Source organism: Drosophila mojavensis, unplaced genomic scaffold, assembly GCF_018153725.1.
Source record: "Drosophila mojavensis isolate 15081-1352.22 unplaced genomic scaffold, ASM1815372v1 contig_74, whole genome shotgun sequence".
Lineage (NCBI taxonomy): Eukaryota > Metazoa > Arthropoda > Insecta > Diptera > Drosophilidae > Drosophila > Drosophila mojavensis.
The window spans coordinates 10,587,039-10,609,023 of record NW_025318899.1 but is presented as its reverse complement, the minus strand read 5'-3'; the positions used below and the strand labels follow the sequence as shown (position 1 = coordinate 10,609,023).

The 21,985-nt window shown below is 45.2% G+C and overlaps 3 protein-coding genes across 6 annotated transcripts; 2 read left to right on the top strand and 1 right to left on the bottom strand.

Annotated features, from left to right (window-relative positions):
- The first annotated feature begins 22 nt into the window (after positions 1–22).
- LOC6582048 (E3 ubiquitin-protein ligase parkin) lies at positions 23–2,317 on the top strand. Of its 3 annotated transcripts, XM_015162243.3 has the most exons (7): positions 23–106; positions 461–681; positions 738–921; positions 981–1,326; positions 1,377–1,821; positions 1,879–1,975; positions 2,038–2,317. In XM_015162243.3, the coding sequence occupies exons 1-7, from the start codon at positions 85–87 to the stop codon at positions 2,145–2,147; spliced, it is 1,425 nt and encodes a 474-aa protein (XP_015017729.1). In that variant the 5' UTR covers positions 23–84; the 3' UTR covers positions 2,148–2,317. The 3 variants fall into 3 exon arrangements, with proteins under 3 accessions (XP_015017729.1, XP_032587314.1, XP_002007761.2); XM_002007725.4 differs by lacking the exon at positions 23–106 and having other exon boundaries at positions 283–681; XM_032731423.2 differs by lacking the exons at positions 23–106; positions 1,879–1,975; positions 2,038–2,317 and having other exon boundaries at positions 136–681; positions 981–1,321; positions 1,377–1,468.
- A 1,310-nt stretch (positions 2,318–3,627) lies between these two features.
- Positions 3,628–15,023, top strand: LOC6582046 (putative uncharacterized protein DDB_G0282129). Of its 2 annotated transcripts, none has more exons than XM_032731420.2 (5): positions 3,628–4,088; positions 6,419–7,699; positions 11,777–12,030; positions 12,887–13,276; positions 13,901–15,023. In XM_032731420.2, the coding sequence occupies exons 2-5, from the start codon at positions 6,649–6,651 to the stop codon at positions 14,369–14,371; spliced, it is 2,166 nt and encodes a 721-aa protein (XP_032587311.1). In that variant the 5' UTR covers positions 3,628–4,088; positions 6,419–6,648; the 3' UTR covers positions 14,372–15,023. The 2 variants fall into 2 exon arrangements, with proteins under 2 accessions (XP_032587311.1, XP_002007759.2); XM_002007723.4 differs by having other exon boundaries at positions 3,629–4,088; positions 12,884–13,276.
- Positions 15,024–16,041: 1,018 nt separating this feature from the next.
- On the bottom strand, positions 16,042–21,107 carry LOC6582045 (CLIP-associating protein). The gene has a single exon (XM_032730892.2). The coding sequence runs from the start codon at positions 20,957–20,959 to the stop codon at positions 16,481–16,483; it is 4,479 nt and encodes a 1,492-aa protein (XP_032586783.1). The 5' UTR covers positions 20,960–21,107; the 3' UTR covers positions 16,042–16,480.
- Positions 21,108–21,985: the final 878 nt, after the last annotated feature.

Sequence of the window (21,985 nt, the reverse complement as noted above, 5' to 3'; positions counted from 1 at the left end):
TCGATTTCCAAATATTGCCGCGCGAAAGCACGCGACGACGTTGACATGCGAATGGCAAGAACGGTAGAATAAACGAAACAGCTGATGAATTGGCTCTGCAGAATGGGTAAGTGTTGAAAAGTAATAAAAGGTGGGGTAGCAGCTGCAAGCTGGTAACTGCTCCAATTGAATGAATGATTGGCAGATTGCAACTGAAAGCAGAAATAAATGAATATATAATTATAATAATATGTGTAAAAATAAGTTATTCAAATGCATAATGCATATTAAATGTATAGTTCAATAACAAATACAAAAAATACCTTGCGATACCAGTAGTATTTAATCACAGCTGTGATATAATACCAAAAAAATACCAGTGTTTGATAACAAAATTAAAGGTGCAATTTAGATAATGTAAATTAAAGTTTGCCTTTGGGTTGTTAAATGAGTTTCATTTTTAATTTTATTGCCGCTTTTGTACGCAAAATGCTGGAGCTGCTGCAAATTGGGGGAAAATTAACGCACACGCTGAGCATTTACGTGAAAACCAATACGGGTCGCACGCTGTCCGTGAACTTGGAGCCGCAGTGGGACATCAAAAACGTTAAGGAGCTGGTGGCGCCGCAGCTGGGTCTGCAGCCAGACGAAGTGAAAATTATATTTGCTGGCAAAGAGCTTAGCGATGCCACAACCATTGAGGTAGGCGAGAGGTGCAATAGAATAACAGAACTATATAGTATGAATTTTAATTGCAGCAATGTGATCTTGGGCAGCAGAGCGTGCTGCACGCCATTCGTTTGCGTCCGTCTGTGCGTGAGCGCAAGGCCAGCGCCCTAATGGAGGAGGAGTCAAGTCCGGAGGAGCCGTCAAAGCCGTTAAATGAAACGTTGCTCGACTTGCAGCTGGAGAGCGAGGAGCGTTTAAACATCACCGACGAGGGTGAGCAACAGCTGCATTTAGCTAACTGAGCACTGTTTACCTCTCACGCACCTTCGCAGAGCGGGCGCGTGCCAAGGCGCATTTCTTTGTCCACTGCGGCCAATGCAATAAACTATGCAAGGGCAAACTGCGTGTGAGATGCTCTCTGTGCAAAGGCGGCGCCTTCACAGTGCATCGGGATCCCGAGTGCTGGGATGATGTGCTCAAACCGCGTCGCATACCCGGCCACTGCGAGAGTCTTGAAATTGCGTGTGTGGACAACGAGGCGGGTGACCCGCCCTTTGCCGAGTTCTACTTCAAGTGCGCCGAGCATGTCTCGGGCGGTGAAAAGGATTTCGCTGTGCCCTTAAATCTAATTAAGAACAACATTAAAAATGTGCCGTGTCTAGCCTGTACGGAGGTGAGGTGAGTACTACATCAGCTCTTAGATGTCACTCTTACCGACCTCTTTGCAGTGAAACCGTACTGGTCTTTCCCTGCGCCTCACAGCACGTCACCTGTATCGATTGCTTCCGCGACTATTGTCGCTCACGTCTTAGCGAACGCCAGTTCATGCCGCATCCTGACTTTGGCTACACACTGCCCTGTCCTGCTGGCTGTGAGCATTCCTTCATTGAGGAGATTCATCACTTTAAGCTGCTTTCCCGGGAGGAGTATGAACGCTACCAGCGCTTTGCCACCGAAGAGTTCGTGCTGCAGGCCGGTGGCGTGCTCTGCCCGCAGCCAGGCTGTGGCATGGGCTTGCTTGTCGAGCCCGACTGCCGCAAGGTGACCTGTCAGAATGGCTGTGGCTATGTCTTCTGTCGCAATTGCCTGCAAGGCTACCACATTGGCGAATGTCTGCCAGAGGGAACCAGCGGGGCTGCTTCCAACTCTTGTGAATACACTGTCGACCCGAATGTGAGTAACTACTGCCTTACAAGTGCTTGTATAATCCTTGTATTGTATATCTCACAGCGTGCTGCTGAAGCTCGTTGGGAGGAGGCCAGCAATGTAACAATCAAAGTGAGCACCAAACCCTGCCCGAAATGTCGCACGCCCACAGAACGGGATGGTAAGTTGCAGATTATGACTTATACAACAGTATTCGCCAAGCCTTCCTTCCACTCCTTCCAGGTGGGTGCATGCACATGGTCTGCACACGCGCCGGCTGCGGTTTCGAATGGTGTTGGGTCTGTCAAACAGAATGGACGCGGGACTGCATGGGCGCCCACTGGTTTGGCTAAGAGTACGTTTTGTCTTGAGGACAAACTTTGTTAATTGTTTTTATTCATGTTCTACATCTGCTGGCTGTATTTGAAGACTGTTCAAAGTTATTTGAAAGAAAAGTGCATGTGTAGGTTAATCTGTAGTCCTCCACCAAGTGGCAAATAAAATTGTAAAAGTTATAAACCAATTATATTGTGATATATGTGTAAATCAGACTATGTAGAGTGTAATATATATTATATTATAAGTATAGCCATATAAATATCATTTTTTTCATTCATTCATTTTACTTCCTTTGCCAGTTATCGCCTTTACCTTCACACCCTGTATGCCGTCTAGCGAATCAATAACAAAAACACCCTTGACTAACTGCGTCTAACTGGGTATTTCACCATCCATCTGCAGCACCCTACCCCACTGTATTATGGCGTTGCGTGCGCACGCTTTGTTTACGTTTTTTTTTTTCCTTTGCTGCTTAACCTCTGTAAGGCTGTCGCCCACAATATTTTTGGTGGCTTTGCTGTTGACTGTAAAAACCGCAAAACACAGCACGTGCATCTGGAGAGAGCGAGACTGCGAGAAAGCGCCTCGTACAGTTAGGCAGCAGTAAGAGCTCGCCCCAGCTCTCTCCCAGATTTAATCAATAAAAATGGCGCGTATTGACCGTGTATATCTACATATGTATGTGTGACTATATGAATGACTATGTATGTTTGCATTTTTCCGGCATTTATTTAAATACATAAGCTGTTATCGACTTAATGTTGTTATGCCACCAGTACTGTATGCCCCCTAATATGCGCTATAGTTTTTATCGTCTCTGGTAACATCAATAAAGCGGCCGCATACATACCCATTGATAACATGACTAGCACTGAACCAGGGAAACCCCCCGGGCGCTAGCTATTTGGCTGCGCACTCGCTCTCTTTCTACTCGGTCACCTTCTCGTGCGCATTTTGTTTGCATGTGTGTGTGGTGTTTCCTAGTTTTTGTTTTGGCTCGCTCTGTTTTTGTTCGGTTTCTGTTTTGTGCTCTAATTTCGTAAGCAAAGTAAGTGAATTTACAAATGACATTTGCGCGAGAGAGCGTTTTCGCCCCATTGCAATTGCCAACTGCGCGCTCTCTGGCACTCTCTCTTGCCCGTTGCCCGTTGCCCATTGCCTCCTTCACTCTCTCCCTAATGCGGCCTCAGTGAAAGCTCACGCGCTCGCTCGCCCCGTAAGCAGCGCGTGTGTGTGGGCAGGTTGCCCATCGAATCGGGTCACACAGTTTGCGCTGGGTTCCCAGTGCAGCACAGCGGTTGGGCCGATTCTTTGTTGCTGTTGTTGTTGCCTTTTCCTCGCTTCTTTTCGCTATTGCTATTGCTTCTTCCCCCTTTCTATGTTGGTGTCGTTTCGCTGCTTTTTCGCCGCCGTCTTTTGCCAGCTTTGCTTCTTTATATTTCGGGGGTACGATGGCAACACTGCTGAGGCTGGCAGCCAGTGTATAAATGGTAGCGCGCCAGCCGTATCGCATTTCAGTCTACGTTGGACTTTGGCGCGCGTCGTACACGCAGCGCATACGTAACGCATTTACATTCAAGGGTTAAACAGTCGGCACCGCCACCACCACTTGGCAATGCCCATGTGAATTCGAGTGTGTGTGTGTGTGTTTGTACATGTGTACATGTGAAGCTGAATACGAACGCGAATTTGTCTACGAGTGTTTACCGTTTGATCGTTTGCCTCTCTTCGATTTTTGTGCTGCGAGAGTGCGAAGAGTGCCAATGCATGAGAGAGCTCTTGAGTATTCACAATATATAAGTATTTTGAATTCGTATGCAACACTCTAAATATAACGGTATTTTGAATTGAATAGATAAAAACTGGCATTTCATATTTAAAAACAAAAAGTGAAATCATTTACTAAAAAATAAATAAACTTTTTGTGAATCATTTAGTTTCAAGTGAATTTTTCGGTAAGTTTATATATGCATGCATATACATATACATACTTTAAATTAAATTATACTTAATTTGTTCATTCCATTTAAATTGTATTTGATATATTTTAAAAAATATTAGAAATTTTTTAAAAATTATTATTTTTTAAAACAGCTCTTCCAGCTGCACTGCCCCATATCCTATGCTGCATTTTTTTCACACATTCAAAGCTTGCGCTCGTTCACGCACTTGCCCCAATTATCGAAAAGCATCAATAACAACAACAAAACAGTAATGCATTAGCAACAGCAGATGCACGCACACACTCGCAGCCCTACGCAGCTCTCAGTTAAAATTGCATTAAAAAAAAAAAAACACTGCAACATACATTCGGGCACTGTCAATATTTGCTAGCTCAAGTGCGCTCGCATATCGTGACGTATACGAAGCGACGTCAACGTAACAATTACTACATATGCGTACGCTAGTGTGTGTATGTGTGTGAGTACATACTTGTACTTGCCTGTGTACACCACTAGCATCAGAGCTTGGCAACAACTGGGAAACTGTTAAAAAAGTGGAGAGCATAGCAAAGCATTAATGAAGCTGCGCTGAGCAGGCAGGCAGGCAAACAGCTCGACTCGATTCGGCGTGGCTGCTGCTGCCGCTGTCGCTATCGCTGACGCTGCTACTGCTCCTCCGTTTGTTTTTATTGATTTATATGCGCTAGAACTGGGCGGCTGTTGCTGTCGTCCCAAAGCAGTACGCGGCCCACACACAAACATACATACATAGGTATGTATATGCTTACAGGCAGCATCTCATGCCATACAGCTTCCGTTTCCTGCTGTTCACTTGCAACGCATGAGCGTGGAGAGAGCGCGAGCAAGAGCGGACTACTTGGCACCTAAGACCCCATTGCAGTTGCTCAACACATTTGCGAGGCTCATTTCATTTACAGTTCTTTTCGTTTCTTTTTTACAGTTTTACAGCTTGACACACGCACTTAACATAACCCGTTTCAATTGGCTCTCGCGCTCTCTGCCGGCTGTGTGCTCTCTTTTGCCTTGCTCTGCTCTCTCAGCTTTTAGCGGCGCTTGTTTACATTTACATTGATTATGTTATTCTGCATGGGCGCGCGTGTGTGCATGTGTGTGAGTGTCTGCTAATAGAGTTGCTGCTCTGTTGCCCCCACTCCACTCTCTCCTCTCATCGCCTCTACTTTGGCTGTTTTGCTAATTTCTTTTTGCCGCCAGCCAGCAGGACATCTTCAAAGTCACCGAATCAATAAGTTGACACACCCAATGCATCATAATGCCAATGTAACCATTGTTTCAGTTTTTGGTTTTAGGTTTAAATACATATAAAAGCGAAGATATTGGACCTATTCAATAATTGGCATGAGTCAGTCATTACACACAGCTTCACAGTACTGGTATCGCTTCGACCAACCAGCCACCCACTTAATATTCCCTTGCGCTCTCTCTTGCACTTTGTCTCTCTTTCTCTGTCAGCCTGTATGCACTTTTGTGGCTCATTAACGGCTTGCGTGAGACCAAAATGCCTTGCGGTTTTCATGCATTCATCTTAGTGCACAAACACACACGCAGACACTCTCTCCCTCTCTCTCTCATCCACACACACAGTGCGTGGTTAGCTTGCTATGTTAAGTAGCCATTTGTTGTTATTGCCTTTGCTGTTGCACAGCAGCTGCCCAATCATCCTTTACAGCTAAACAAGCATTCATCCCATCATCTATCTTTGTCTTCTTCTTCCCATTCATCAATGCAAGCCACATTTATGCCAAATACTTAAATTACACATTTCTAACTTGCATTTGCAAATTTCTGTTAATTGCTTTGTCTCCCCTAAAGGTAAAACGTCTCTTTCTGATGCTTAAAACTTAGCTCGACAGATGCAAATCTTAACATTCTGTTATCTGCTAATACAAAATGGAAAACAAATTATAACAGTCCGATCATTTCTAAGCAAATACCAAGGAAAAGTCCCCAATTCAAGTGAAATTTACCTAAATATTCATTGCATACTTCAAGGCGCCCGCTCTTACAGACTCTCCATAGACTTGCTTGGCCATTGACTTCATTTAATGCCAATTTGGCAGCAGCTTCTGATGTTAGAGCGCTGTCTCATTATGCCGTACACACATGGCATATCCTGCAGCTTTATTGTCTTGCGAAATGAGCATTAAATGTTATTGTTTAACATTAATTGAATTGTGGACGCATGTGAGCTGAGCAAATTAACGACGGACACCTAACCCCAACTCTGACTCCGACTCCGACCAATGAAATATTTAAGCTTTAAGTGCAGGCTAACATTTTACACGTTTTATTCTTGCTTGCAGGCGCCTTTAAGGACTGAACAGCAAGGCAGACAGCAAAAGGACAGGGCACACGTCAGTCGAGTATAAAATCAATAAGAGACACATGTAATTGGATAGCCCCGGCATTGGCAATATGGCCGGCCCAGCAACTGCTAAGGGAACGGGGCAGTCAACTTTGCCGTTGTTAGTGTTAGTGTGGCTGTTGCACGAGCGGCGCCACTAAGCTGCAAGGACACACACAGCTGGCTAACATGTCGGACAGATACGCCGCCGGCTACTACGAGCAACTGCACCCGGCTCAGGCTCAGACCCAGGCCCAAGCTCAGGCCATGTCTCACTATGCAGCACCTGGTTATCGCGGCGGCTATGGCGGCGCCTACAATCCCTATGGCTATGGCTATGGCAGCTCCAGTCCGGGCCCCGCTCCTGGCTCCGCCTCTTATATGTCCAGCTACTATCGCTATGCGCCCTACGCTTCGCCCCACTACAGTCAGCCGTCGCCGCATCAGCATCATCATGCGAGCATGTTCACGCCCGCTGGCCAGCAGCTGATCCCCTCCAGTGTGCTACACTATCCACCTCGCCCACATGCGCAACATGCCTATCAGCAGCAGCAGCTCCACCAGCAGCAGCAACACCAGCACCAACATCAGCTTCAGCAGCACCAGCAACACCTGAGCAGCAGCAGCAGCTATGAGCAGCCAACGCCTGCGCCTTACAGTGCTTCCGCCTTTGGTCAGGCACGCGGCTTTGCCGCCTATCAGCCAGCCACGCCCACGCACTATGCAACGCCCGGACGTTCAACGACGCCGGCACCGAATCGCACAGTGTTGCCGCCCAACTATTTGGAGCCATTACGCAACTACACAGAGCAGCATCAGCAACAGCAACAGATGCAACTACAACAGCAGCAACTGCAGCAACAGCAACAACCCAAGCTCGAGGAGCTGCAACCAGAGCAAATCAAGCTGGAGCATGAAGCGGAGGCAGCTTCACCCAGCCAAAGGTTAACCACATCGCCTCCACTGATCAGTGCCACCGGCACCGATAGCGGCATCAGCAATTGCAGCACACGAGCACGTAGCGACAGCAGCCAGAGCACGCCCGTCTACAGCGGCGATTATCCAGTGAATATGTCCGTGGAGTCCGCATCCTGTGTGTCCTATCATTGTCCAGCTGATGGGAGAGACTACGAAGAAGAACAACAGCAGCAGCAGCAGCAACAGCAGCAGCAACAACAGCAGCAGCAACAACAACATCAGCAGCAGCATTTGGAGGCAGCAGCTGTTGTCGATATGCCCGGTAAGTTGTCAGCATTTGCATTACGCTCCATTTAATGTACAATTATGCAGGGGGCCGCGGAATGATTGAAAATTTATGCAAACATATGGCAGACTAGATTATGTAACAAGCATTTAAGCCCTCCCAATTGCAGTTAAAGCAGCCGAAGCAGCAGTGTAAATCATGCAACGTATTTTATGCACTGTGGTCTGCTGTTAAAATTAAATACTTGCTGTTAAAATAGACATAGACAGTTAACAGCGTAAGTTAACTGCAAAACGGTTAAGCCAAAGAGAGTTTGACGTAAATATAAGAGTGTGGCAGAATTTTAATGCCAGGGCTAACAGAATACGATCATATAAGAGAGAGAGATAGTGAGGGAGAAGGTAAAAAGGAGCTTACGGCTGCATGCAAAGTTACAGAATAAGTCTCTGTTAATGCTTGCATGTATGAATGTAAACTTCGCAGAAAAGCCAAAACAGGAGTTTTGGCACCAGCTACAGCTAAAAGAACAAATCGAGAGTGAGAGAGTGCGACCTTTGACATTTTTGAGTATTTAACAAACTTTTAATAACTCAATTAAGCAACTAAAACTTGCTTAATCAAACTGGAACTAAAAGCACATATTATACATAACTTTTCACATCACATTTTCTATTCAATTATAAATGGCCAGCTGGGCAGAGTTTCCACTGTGCTGGCTGTCCACTGCACTATGGGTCAAAAGCCCGATTTTTTGGAAAAAAGTCTCATTTTCAAGTTGAAAAAATTTACAAAATTTTAATGCCAATCCATTAAGAATACCCTATATGTAAATGTTACATACTCAGAATTTTAACAGAGGCGCGATCTGCTAACAAAACTGCTGTTAAACAGAGCTGTTATGCATGACACGCACATTATCAAGTTTGTAAAAAACTTTATATGAATTTCAATGGCCAATTGAAATAAAAATAATGGCAATTAGATTCAAATTTTTAGTGGCAAGTATGGAATAGGGCTTGTTCTTTGTTTTTACGTGTTTATATTGTCCAAAATCTTTATGTGATGTGAAGTTTTGTGTAAGTCAAAAAGCTGTCTTTGACATCATTTAAAAAAAAAATGTTTGTCTTTGATAAAAGATAACTTGTGTTTGTAGCATTTTGTAACAATGAAACTACGCCCATTTTATAGAGTATTCAATTCCGAACTTAGACCTATAAGTTCAACGTGCACTTTTGCGCACTTTTTGCGCAATTTCATTTTTCAGCAACTAACCTCGTCGCAGATGAGGAAGAGGAAATAAGCCTGTTCGAAAGGCAGGACTTTTCGAATTTTGAGGTTTATGGCATACTAGCTTCAGATAATGAAGAATACGATGATTAACAATAAAAGAGATATATTTTAATGTTATTTGTGCTTAAAATCATAAAATATAACCTTTTATTCCTTGAAACATTTTTTTGTCAACTTCTACATACAAAAACTATATGATATAGTTAACCGATTTTGATAATTTTTTTACAGGATCTTTAAAACATGAAAACACATCTAATATGTGAATTTGGTGTAAATATCTTAAAAAGCAAAAAAGTTATGACAGCTAATAATATGAAAGAGAGGCGGTGCCACACCCATTTTTTCACCAAAAACGAGTGTTGCGAACGAAAGTCAAATGCAAAAAAACAAATTTAATTATCTTGACTAGTTCAAAAGTTATTAATTATTTCCAAAAAAACGGGCTTTTGACCCATAGTGCACTGCTTGTAAGCCAAGCCACTGCGTATACTTGATTTTGCATGCAAATGAATGCAAAGAGCGTCCATTTGAGTCGCCATCAACGCTCTGCCGTCAGCCTCATCAGCAGCAGCGGCAGCAACTGTCCGTCAGCCAGCCATTTGACACGACATGACGGTCAGTTGAGCAGTTGGGTAGACGAAAGGAAAGTATAGGGCTGAGCAGAGAAGAGGAGAGTAGAGCAGAGTCGACATTTTGCAAACACTCAACCAATCAGCGTTGGTTAACTGCTCAAATGCTTCCGCTTCCTGTCGCAACGACTTAGCACAAGGTGGCGTGGGCTCTGTCGGCTGTCGACTGTTCGCTGTTAACTGTGACGAGCCTACGTCATGTTGCTTTAAAGGACTTGAAAATTAGCTGTCTATTTAGGCACGCAAGGCACTGGCAGTCGGGCTCGTGGGGCTTTGGCTCTCCCCTTTGATGAGCTGATTCTGATTTGACTTTTTGGCGGAGGCGTGTTTGGCGAATCAATAAGTTAACTTGGCTGATGTCGCGTCACACACACAGTTGAACGATGGCAAGTGGAAGGAAGGTGTTAAGTGTGCAAGGGAGTATCACCCACACTCACACACACACACACACTCGCGCGGTGACCCTAACTCCACAGTTTGACAGCTTTCCCTAAATATTTCCTAATGCGAACGAGACTTGTGGGCATGGCCATTGCTTATCAATGGGCGCTCAACTTACACACACACAGGCACATGCACAAATAATCTTTGAGGGTGTGTGCGTGAAATGTCATCACAGCGGAGCATGTAAATGAACTTTACAACGCAATGTGGTGGGTTATTTGTAGCCGCTTGCTGTTTGTCCAATACACACAGAGACAAACGCACAGACACACGCACACAAACACATACATATAAAGAAGAGACACCCTGGAACATGGGGGCTGTTCATGCAATATTTGCTGTAGAGGTACCCAACATTGACGCAAAAATCAATGTCCGTTATGACAAGTCAACTGTAGTACGAGAAAAAAAAAACAGCAACAGCAAAGGATGCGCAATAAGCTGAAAGCTTATGCTAAGAGTAGTTTGGATAGAGATTATATAGCTTAGATATAGAATATGATTTAAAATGAGCAGAGCAGAGAGACCAAGAGTTGCTTTATCTGCTTGAGCTCAAAAAATCTACAAAAATAACAGTTTTTTTTAAATTAAACTCCTATATAAAATATTTCACATTTATATATAGAAATAAGATTCTTATTATCAACTGAAATCATTTACCAACTAACTAAAATGTGTAAAAGGAATTATGATTAATAAAATTTATTTAATTCATTGAATTCATTGAATTCATATTTAATTCATTGAATTATTGTCATTGCATTAATAACATTGTCTTAGGCGAAAGCCCAAAATGTTCTATAGACATGATCTTCGATTAAAACTAAGTAAATAAAAAGTAAAAAGTTAACAAAAAAAAATCAATTTTATATTTTTGATCATTAAAATGAGCTATATTCTATAAATTCCTTAGTGTCTTATTTATTGTTTATTCAATTATATAACTATATACATTTTATTATACAAAAAAAATTTATAGAACTTCAAATAAAATATATGCGCGAGCTAATGATAATAAAAGATTAATAAAGTAATATAGTTATTCAATCAACTATTATTAAGCTAATATGCTCGCACCCACGCGCTATTATCAGCCTTTAAATTGATTATAATTGATTTATTTGACGTGAATGCCATTACAATAACAACAATAGCAACAACAACAATTCAAATCGAATATCGCGACTCGTCGCGCTGGCCACAACAACAAATACGTAAACAATGCGAGCCCAGTCGCATGCGCTGAAAAGTATGCTATAAATTTTTACACGCCGACTTACCGACGAATGTAAGTGAGTGTGTGAGCCCTGCATATGCATGTGTGTGTGTGTGTATGTGTTTGACACGTTCAACAAGTGCATGTTGATGTGTCGGTTACACACACACATACCTCACTGCTCTCAATCTCATACTCTCTCGCTCTCTCTGACCGAGCTTTACTCTCTTAGCTACCCCCGTTAGAAAAAAATAAATATAAATAAAACAAATTTGATAAGCGAGTGCGAAAAAAACAACAACAGCAGCCACGAAAGCTGCGACTCTCTCGCGCTGGTCAACCTGACTGAACCTTTGTCTTTTTAACCCTTGATAGCCGCCAGCACGCATGACAAAATAATTACAAAACGCCTCAAAAATAATATGCGAAAAATATAATACAAAAAAAAATGTGGGAAGGCAATCTTTATTGATTTTTATTTAACACACGCTGCCTGCTTGGGCGGGCGCCTTTTTTTTGCCAATTTTCCAGATGACATAAGCACGACGGCAGCGACGTCCACTCCCACGTCGACATCGACGTCAGCGTCAGCGTCGCCGCCTATTGTGAATGATACTGATAAGGCGGGCCTTGCGGAGCAGCCGGATGTTGTGAACCGTGCGGAAATCAATTTGGCGAAGCCCAACAAGCAGACACCAACAACACCAACAGCAGCAACAACAGCGCCACAGGATATTGGGGAGCAGCAGTCAGCAGCTAATCAAATCAACGATGATGCAGTCGGGGTAAGTTGGCGCAAAATTACAAATTAAAACTGCAGTCGAAAGGGGGATGAGGCAGGGGGAGGCAGTGATAGCAGGGGGCATCTGACTTGTCTAATTAAGCAACAGACAGGTGACAGCAGCGCCAACAGCGGCAACAGCAGCAGCAGCATCAGTAGCAGCTCAATTAGGCAACGCAGCGCCACGCAGCTGCCATGACAAATTAGGGCAAAGCAACAAAAAAGGAGAGGAAGAAGAATCAGAAGCAATGTAACGACAGACTGATAATGACAGACTACAATGATGCCCCGTTACAACAGCAGCAACTGAAGCAGCGCAGCAGCAGCAGCCGCCGCAGCAGCCGACTCAAAAGAGAAGACCAAAAGCGAAATGCGTTTAGCTCCATCGACCGGCTTTCTAGGCAGAGAGCGACACCAGACAGACAACAGAGAGCGAGCGCACTAGCGAGTGAGAGTGCGCAAAAGTGAGCGTGCGCAAGTAAAGAGAGCGGCACACAAGCCGAAAGCCTTCGAACAGGGTGACTCATGAAGCGCAGCTCCTTGACAGAGCGCGCTAGCTAGCCGGAAGCCTTACTACAGGGTGCCTCTGCAGCAGCAGCAGCAGCAGCAAAAGCGGGCGCCTATTGATTTTTGGGTGAACTTCAATGGGCTGCTGCTGTTGTGCTTGGCGGTGGGCTGGCTGGGCGGAGTTGCCTGGGTTGGGTTGCTTGACAACACAAGCTATGAGCACGCGCCTCACAGGGCACCTTTGCTGGCAAGTTTCAAGTGCCCGCCACTTGAGCGTAACAACTTTTTGTGCTGCAACTGCAAACTAAATCGATTTTTTTTTTTTTTTTTTTTGCTTGTTCTGTTTACAGCAGCTGCTACCAACAGCAGCCACAACAGCAACGGGAGCTACGCACAACTGGAGTCCGGCATCGAGACGGTCACGCACGCCGCCCGCGCCGCAGAACTCACCCGTCGGCTATGGGCTCTCAGCAGCTGTTGCTACAAACGCTGTGCCACCTGCGCTGGCGCCCCTGCTGCAGCAGCAGCAGCAGCAGCATCAGCCATCGCTGAGCAGCAAGCGCAATGCCAAAAATCGCAACAACAACAATAACAGCAACACAAACATCAACAACAACAACCGCATAATCGAATGCGATCTCATACCGAGCAAGAAATCAAAACGCAAGGCGAGCAAACGGGAAACGGAAACGGAAATGGAGCATGTAGAAGCCATGGAGTCCACAGTGCGCGAACAAATAAGGGTGAGACCAAACACGCACGCACACACACACACACGCATGCACACTGAAGCTAAAGAAATGGCTTTTAAAAAACATGAATACCCCTACCTCAAGCAGCAGCAAATAGCTTAAAAATGTTCTTGTTAAAATTGTTAGACTAAAACAAAACTACTACTACTACTAAAATAATAACAGAATTCGATTTTTTACATTTTTTATTTCGAAATTATTTTTTGATAAGAGAAGTTTTTAGTATATTTATGAAAAAGCCTTGTTAACATAGATATATCATGGCAGGCAAGACATGCACTCGAAGAGCTCTTAAATTAGGTTTGTGGAATGCTTTTCGGTAATTTCAATTGACAGATTTTGAGGAAATGTAACAGCCAACAATAGTTGTCTCTCGTTTCTTCTCTTAATCATAGAATTCTGTTACTTATTACTAATCCTATCGAAATCTACCCATCTATATTTTGTTGTTCATGCCTGAACACCCTGTGCAAAGCTCAATTTTGAAAGTAAATAGGATATAAGCATCGATTGATATTGTATGTAGCATTTTGTACAGGGTATATACCAGGCGAACAACAACAACGTTTACAGCTAAATTCACGCAGCAACTGATTCAATATTGTTTCCTCACAGGATATCAAGCCTTTGCCTGGCTTTCAGCAGGCGTTCGGCTCCACCGAAATCGGGCGCTTCTCGGAGCGTTTTCTGCAAACGCCCGAGAGTCTAGTCGAGCGACTGGCCGAGGAATACGCAGCAAGTTACAGCAGCAACATCAGCAGCAGCAGCAGCAGCAGCAGCAACAACAGCAGTTGCAACAACAACACCAACAACAACAGCAACTATGGCAGCAACATGGGCAACAGCTACTACGATGCCCCAATTGGTGGCAACATGCACGGCTATTGGCCATACGAGGAGCAGCATGGCTATGGCTATCCGAGTCCCGGTCACCACGGTCACAGTCAAATGTCGCGCAGTCGTATGCGTGGCCAGCTGTATCCCTACTATGCGGCGGACTATGCGGCGTATGAGCGATACGGCTATGCGGCCTACAGTGCGGCGAGCAGAGCGCGCTACAACGAGATACGCTGCAATGGCTACTGAAAGAGCTCACAAAAGAAAAAAAGAAAAACAAATAATATATATATATATAGAGTATATATATATACATATATGGATAACCTTGTCGTTTTGTCATTTAAAGAAAAGAAATTCTCTCTGTGTGTGCCTTTTTCGGTCAAAATACGGCAATGCCCCGCCCCGGAACAGATTGTAGAGTATTTTATTGTCGGGCATTGCTGGCGTTGATTGCGTGCAAAATTCGTATAACAAAACAAAAAAAAAAAATAAAGTAAAAAAACGAAAAACAGTAAAAAAAAAAAATAAACAAACAAGGCCAAAATGTAAATTGATAAGTAAGCGTTAAGTAGTTGAATGTTGAATGAACACACAAAATGTTTGCCATTGGAGCAACCGAATTGTCCCACTGTACATACTCGTAGAGCAATGCATTTCGTTCTCTCGTTTTCGTTTCTAAGCAATTTCTCTGCGTAATTAATTATAATTAGTGAAAGATGTGCCATTGAAAAGAACTTTGATGCGACAAAAATGAAACGACTTTTACGTTTTGTTAGTTATATAATATATATATATATATATATATATATATATATATGGTATATATACAACAATACATATTACAACGGTACTTAATTCAAGTTTTTAATTTTAATTTGTAATTAGTTAAAGCAAAGCACTAAATATTTCAACTTGATTTTCTTCATTTTCCTTTTGTACTTCTCCAATTTCAATTGCTAAACAATTATTATTTTTTAATTTCATTTCGATTTAAGTGCCTTAATTTAGTTACATTATAGAAAAGAAAAAAACGATTTTAGATTTTTGACAAATTTTTATCAGTTTTAATGTATAAAAAACCAGTTCAGGTTTCAAAAGGGCCCAACAAAAAGTAATGAATTAAAAACAAATCCAAATCTAAAAAAAAAAGAAAAGAAAAAAATAACACATCGATAAAACATTCAAAAATGTTTTTTAGTCAAATCATGAAATAAAAAAAAAATATATTAGTTGTTAATTAAAAAATTATTCACACAAAAAAAAAAAATAAAAAATAAAATGAGAACAAAAACTTCGTAGTGTTGAAATTTTATGACAAATATTTTCAAGGTTTAAAAAAAGAAAAAAAAAAACAAAACAAAAAATTATATATACATGTAGTTAATTTTAAGTCCTTGTGTAAATAAAACAAATATTTGAACGTTTAAATTTTATGAGAAAAAAACAAAATAAATCAAGAATCAAATTAGCAAAAAATTGAATTTTTTATTACTGTAATAAAAGCCAAACGAATTGATTTATATATTTTGGGAGCGTTTTTTAATGTTTTTATTTTTTGCTTGTCTTGTTTTTATTTTTTAACAGTTTTGTTTTTATTTTTATTGATTTAATTAATTTATAAATATTATTACATAACCTAGAAGTGTGTTGTTTTTTGTTGTTTTATTAAATAATTACAAAAATAGTTTTTCTTGTAAAAACAGCAGAAAATTGTGTAAATTAGTTTTTTTGTAGTTGCTTTCTTCGAGTTGAGCGGAAATTAAAAAGAGAAAAAATATTTAGGTGTTTGCTTAAAGACTTAAGAACTAAAGGAAATCATATATGATTAAGTGACTCATTATTTATATATATATAAAAGAAATAGAAGAAAAGCTGCAAGAAAACTGATTACAATGTAATTGTGAGTGTGTGTGTGAGTGTGTGTGTGTTGGGAGACTGTTACGAGTTGGCTACAAGTTTCTCATTTTAGTTTTCTTTGAAGTATATAAATAGTTTGTTCTGTTTTGTTTTCGATTTTGTTTTTGTCTTTGCCAGTTTTTGTTTTCTTTTTTTAATCGTAATAAACAATTACACAATTATTGAATTTGTTAGCATTATTGCCTTGATGCTGATGACGATGTTACTCATCCATCAGTAATAATTAAGTTTATAAATTAATTAGTGTGTGATTTATATCGTTTTTTTTTTTTTTTTATATATTTATATATCATCAATTGTGTTTTAGTTTATATGTATCGTTTTTTCTTTTTTTTTTAAGTTTTCTTTCTTTCTTCACTTTTTGCATAAGCTAAGAGACGACGTGTCTTTGTGTGTGGTGTTCGTGTGTGTGTGTGAGCTTTGGATGTTGGCTCGCAATCATGAGGACGATGCCGCCGAGGAGTTCTTGGTGGAGCCACCGGCCGAGTTGGAGTTGCGCTGCTTCTCAATGTACACGTTGAGTAGGCGCACTTTGCTGGGATTCATCACCGCGAGCTTCGGCTTGAGCTTCTCCTCGCCGAGCACTAGATACAGCTTGACAATGCAGAAGACCGCCGCTTTGCGCACCATCGACTGCAGATCGTCGGCGGATCGGGCCAGATTCGGAAACACTGTGTCCAGGTGGGCATCTGTTATCTCGGTGCCGTGCTGTTCGGTTACCTCGAGCAGAATTTTGATGGCGCACAGATTGGCTGGAAAGGCGCCCGTCGCAATCACCGGATTCACAATGTTAATGGTCAGATCCAGGGGCAGAGCTGGCGCTATTCGCGGTATCATCGTATCTATTTCGCGCAGCGCCTCCTTGCTGTGCTGATAGCAGTTCATGATCTTCAGCAGGATCAGCTCGAGGAAGTTTAGCCAATTGTGGCGCATCTTGTCGCTGCGCACAATCTTGCTGAGCACGTGCAGGCCAGCGATGATCACATCCGTATGCTCCGCCTCGAGCATGTGCAGCAGCATTCGCATTATCGACTTGAAATGCTTGTTGGGCAGCTCGCAGTTGCCGCCCCGTATGCAGATGCCCAGATTGGTCAGCGTCGTCTGCAGCTGCTCCACGGGCTGGTCCTTGTTGAGCGTCAGGGCGACGCGCATTACCTCGCTCTCGAGCAGATTGCCCGGCAGTATCAGCTCCCCGTTCTCCGCAACGAGCAGCGAAATCTTTGACGATGGCTGAGCTGGCGGAGCTGTTGTGTCCAGTCGCATCGTGGCCGATTCCGGCGTATTCGATTGCGTGGTGTTGGCCGACGATTGGGTTTTCGAATTCGATGACAGCGAGTCCTGCTGCGCTGTCAGATCTCGACCGGATTGCTGATGCTGCTGCTGCTGATCCATGGCGAATTGCAGATGGTGTCCGTTGTAGCCATTGGGCGCGAGCGATTGGTATTGGCCACCCGCGAAGCAGGAGCGTATCTCCTCGGAGGTCTTTTGTATATTGTGCTGCACCTCCAGCTCGGAGAAGCTATAGTTCACCTCCTGCTCCACAGACGATTGGCGTGAGCGCGGACTAGAATTCATGTGCATATTGAGCGAGGAGAAGGGACCAACACTCGGACTCTGCAGCGGCTTCGGGCTGCTGCTGCTCAGCGGCGAGCTGCTTGGCGAGTTGGCGCCGCTGCTCTGCCGCCGTATATTCGATTGGATGCACAGCCGTGCCGTATCCTGGTAGCCCTTGGGCAGTGCCGCCAGCATCTTCGTCATTTGCGGCGTATTCAGATTGTAGAGCGCCACCAGGCATTGCCGTGCCTGCGAGCGCAGCTCCATTGACTTGTGATCGCCCGCCATTTGGGCGAGCTTCAGGATGGTGCGCTCACAGCTCTGGTTCTGATCGCTGGGAAAGTCGCTGCTCTTGCCGTACGTGTTGACCAGCTCGGCCAGGAAGCGCAGAATGGCGATGCGTGTCTTTGTCGTCGGCGTCTGTGTGTTGTCCGAAATGATGCGGAACAGTTCCTTGAGCTGCAGCTGCGTCGGAAAGTATTCGTGGACCACCTGCAGAGTCTTCCAGATCTTGCTGTGCATCGAGTTGAGCAGATCGGTGCCCAGCTTATTGAACAGCCGCGTCAGCAGTATGAACAGCCAGTCGTGGAGCTCGGGTGCGTGCACCAGAATCAACTCAGTGACCGTATCTAAAAACAAAGAGTAGACTTTAGTGTGCGTGTCCATAAACATTTTGCGAAACATGTCCAGGACGCATTGCAGCTGCTGTTGCGTCAGCTCCTTGCCGTCGGCCAGATACTGGGTGAGACTGATCAGGCCGTCCTTGCGCTCGCCCCAGTGCGTGGAGGCGCAGTATTGGATAATTGTCTCAATATCGTCGAAGGGCGCCCGCTGCGTATTCCAATCCAGGCGATTCCGTGAGCCGCTCAGCGAATAGTTCGACATGGAGTTGTTGCCGCGCGTATAGCTCGAGTCAAAGGAACGCTCCGAGCACACTGAGCTCGCCTCCGAGTCAATATCGTCCGATTCATCGCGGCCCAGCAGCTTGCGTCCCATTCGGATGCCGCCGCTGCGCATAAAGTCGCCGGACACATAGTCCGGCATATCGCCATCTCCCGGGTTGCCGCCGCTCCCTCCTCCTAACGAGAGTTCTGCTTCGCGGGATTGGGCCAGCAGACGGGACGCAGCTGTGGTGCGCACGGGATTATTGCGTTCGGGTGTGCGTCGCGCACTGGAGCTGGTGGAGTAGATGCTGCGCTTCATCAGCCCGCCTCCGCTGCCCAAGCGACTGGGACTCGTCTCTCTGGAGCTGGCGGTGCTGCGCGGTATGCCGGATGCCTTTTTGGGTATGGCCCCCGTGGCACCGCCCCTGAAGTAGCCGCCCATGCCATAATGATCTCGCAGCTTGGTGCTCGGCGACGTGGAACGCGATCCGGGCTGGGATTGAGAGACGCCAGCCCGTGTGCGTCCGATCCGTGTGGTGGGCGTCACCGTGCCCGGCGAGACGTTCTGGTGGCCGCTATTGGAATTGAGGCGTGGCCGGGGCAACGAGCCGCCGCTCGCTGAGCTCGATGTTGCCGATCCAGCATGCAGATTGCTGTTCGTGACGGCCACCGCGGGTTTCTTCTGCCTCGAGTAGAGCGTGTATTGGGCCCGTGCCTTGGCGCGCTGTGCCGCCGCCGTGTCCACGGCGGAGATGGAGCGCATACTGGGCGTGGCCTTCTGCAGCGAGTTCGTGGTGCTGCGTCCAATGCGTGACGGTGCCACCGGGCGCTGCTGGACGCCACCGTTGGAGCTGGTGCTGCCACCGTCACGCTCCCGTTCCAGTGCCCGCTGCGCAGCTATGTCCAGACTGCCATAGATCTGATCCGCCAGATCGGGAAAGTGGCGACGGAATGCCCAGTAGGCGAGTCGGGAATGGCGGCGCGCCTCGCTGTCCGCGTCGCCAATGGACTTCTTGAGCGTGTCGCGCAGAATGATGGCGTGTCGTTCCAGTGATTTCGTTTGCCACTCCTCGAAGAGCAGCACCATCAGCTCGCAGAGCGTTGAGCGGATGTCCTTTGACTTGGACTGCTGTAACGTCTCCAAGTAGATCTTCAGCAGCTTCGGCGCGTGCGTATATTTGATGATATATTTGAGGGCCAGCGTGGAGGCCGATGCAATCACCTTTGCCGAGTTCTGGATCAGCTGTATCAGCTGCTCCAGTATGCTCCAGCAGAAGGAGTCCAGTTTGTTGCGCAACGTCTTGGACATGTACGCAATGGTGATGCACGCCTCCCTGATCACCTGCGAGCGCAGCTCCTCCTTCAGAACGTCCAGGAAGGCCAGAGATAGCTCCTTCAGCTGCACAGTCATAAATTGCTGCTGCGCCTGATAGTTGAGCATCAGCAGAGCGCGCACCTTCTTGAAGGCATCCACGCGCTTCTCCCAGTCGGCATTCTTATCGCTTATGATAACTAGGATTTGCTTGTATATGTCATCCATGTCCTTGGCATGGAATATAGTCAATTGCGGCACCTGCTCAAAGCTGGCCTCGAATATCTCCATGGTCACGGCGCCCGCATCGCCGGCCACATCGTTCGTAGTGGGCTTCTGGCGCTGCATCGACGAGGCCGAGTGTAGCTGTCGTTTGACAATCTTTGTGGGTCGCTCCCGCACAGAGATGTTGTCTCCCTCGTCCAGACCGCTGCCATTGGTGCCATTGCGCAGCGCCGAGGGCAGCAGCAGCCCCTCCAGCTTCACCTGATCGAACTTCTGCTCGAGCAGCGCCAGCTTCGAGGCAGGCATATCTTCAATGCGCCGCAGATCCGGTCGCAGGCGATCGCCCACATGCTTATAGATCTCCACGAGCGTCTGTATGGCCGCCTCCCGCACATTCACCGTGGGATCGCCGAGCAGTGCACACACCGGCGCTATGTACACCCGCACGCTGAGCTGCTGGGTGCCGTACTCGTTGAGCGCATTCACAATTGTCTGCAGGAACTCCTCGCGCACTTTGGCATTCTTGTGCTTGAAGCAGGTGACGGCCAGTTTGTCAATTAGCGTCTGGGGCGACTGAACTTTGTGCTCCATGAGATCACGCAGCAGCAGCTGCGCCTTCTCGCGCACAGTGTCTCGACTGTCGCCCAGGCGATCGATCACATGGGGCAGCACTGTGGCCGTATACGCATTGAAGTCGGAGCCCAAACGCTTGATCAGCTCCGAGAAGGCCTCGAGTGACTTTTGTGCGATCTTGAAGTGACTGCCCGTCAGCCAGGGCATCAGGTTGTCAATGAGGAAGCCCATGTCTGTGCACACAATTGAATTGGTGTCATCGCTGAGGAATGTCACCAGATCCTCAGCCAATTGGACCTTGACGCGCATATCCGCCTTGGGCATCTGTTGAATGAAGCCATCCAAATCGCTTGGCTTGCGGTACGCCATTCTCCCTCTCTCTCTCTCTCTCTCTCTCTCTTTCCTTCTTTATAACAGTGTGAACGTGTGTGTGTGTGTCGAGTGTTGCACCTGCAATAAAAGTGAACGGACATCAAATTGGTTTTAGCTTTTGGCTTGAGCAAATTGTATTAAATATTTATGCCACACGACTCTGTGGCACGTTGCAATGCAGGTCATGAGAAAACGAATGTCAATGGTAATATATAAATAGATTGATTCACTTTCGTCTCGCCCTAAATAAAACATCAAAATAATTGCAGACTGCTAATTTGTTCAGTTAGTTAATTAATTAAAGGTAAACAAAAACTATATCAAACAACTATAAAAATCTGCAACAATTTTGACAAAGCTAAATAATATAATTTTCAAAAAACAATAACATAAAAATCTACTTAATTTTTGACAAAACCAAAAAATAGATTCTAATTACTCTTCAAATTATGGATTGAATTCACTGGAGGTCAAAGCATCCGACTGATTAATAATTAACAATAATAGTTATTAATGAAGAAATACTAAAATAACAACTTCAAATGAAGCGCGCAATTCAAACTGTAAACTGCGCGCGCGCACATTAAATGCAGAAGGAGAAGAAGAAGAAGCAGCTGCTGCGACCGTAACACCAAAAAGAAGAAGAAGCACAAGCAACAGTCGCACAAACGTGCAAAATGGGCAACAATTTATGTGTTTATCCATGTGCCTGAGTATGCGTGAGTGTGCGTGCATGTGCGCGTGTGTATTTGTGTGCATGTGTGTGTGTGTGAGAAATGAAGTCAGTGTTTGGGCTGCGAAAAGTAGGTGAATGGCTGTGCGGGTGGAAGAATGAGCACGGGCATGGACATACTGGCAGATGGTAGTGTGCTGGAATGACAGTGCAGAGGAGGCGTGGGACGGGGGGTGGTGGGAGTAGTAGGTGTGAGCGGGGCGTTGTTACGTCGTCGTTGTGCACAAACATGAATCATCTCACCGCGTTGAGCGTGACGGACGAGGAGTGCTGCTCGATTTGTGGGTGGA

Bases quoted from the DNA above. Each gene is read 5' to 3' on its own strand.
- LOC6582048 (XM_002007725.4), top strand. From the start codon at position 427: ATGAGTTTCATTTTTAATTTTATTGCCGCTTTTGTACGCAAAATGCTG. The intron at 1,327-1,376 runs GTGAGTACTACA...ACCTCTTTGCAG, and splicing joins CTAGCCTGTACGGAGGTGAG to TGAAACCGTACTGGTCTTTC. The intron at 1,976-2,037 runs GTAAGTTGCAGA...CACTCCTTCCAG, and splicing joins CACGCCCACAGAACGGGATG to GTGGGTGCATGCACATGGTC.
- LOC6582046 (XM_002007723.4), top strand. From the start codon at position 6,649: ATGTCGGACAGATACGCCGCCGGCTACTACGAGCAACTGCACCCGGCT. The intron at 7,700-11,776 runs GTAAGTTGTCAG...CCAATTTTCCAG, and splicing joins AGCTGTTGTCGATATGCCCG to ATGACATAAGCACGACGGCA. The intron at 13,277-13,900 runs GTGAGACCAAAC...GTTTCCTCACAG, and splicing joins CAGTGCGCGAACAAATAAGG to GATATCAAGCCTTTGCCTGG.
- LOC6582045 (XM_032730892.2), bottom strand. From the start codon at position 20,959: ATGGCGTACCGCAAGCCAAGCGATTTGGATGGCTTCATTCAACAGATG.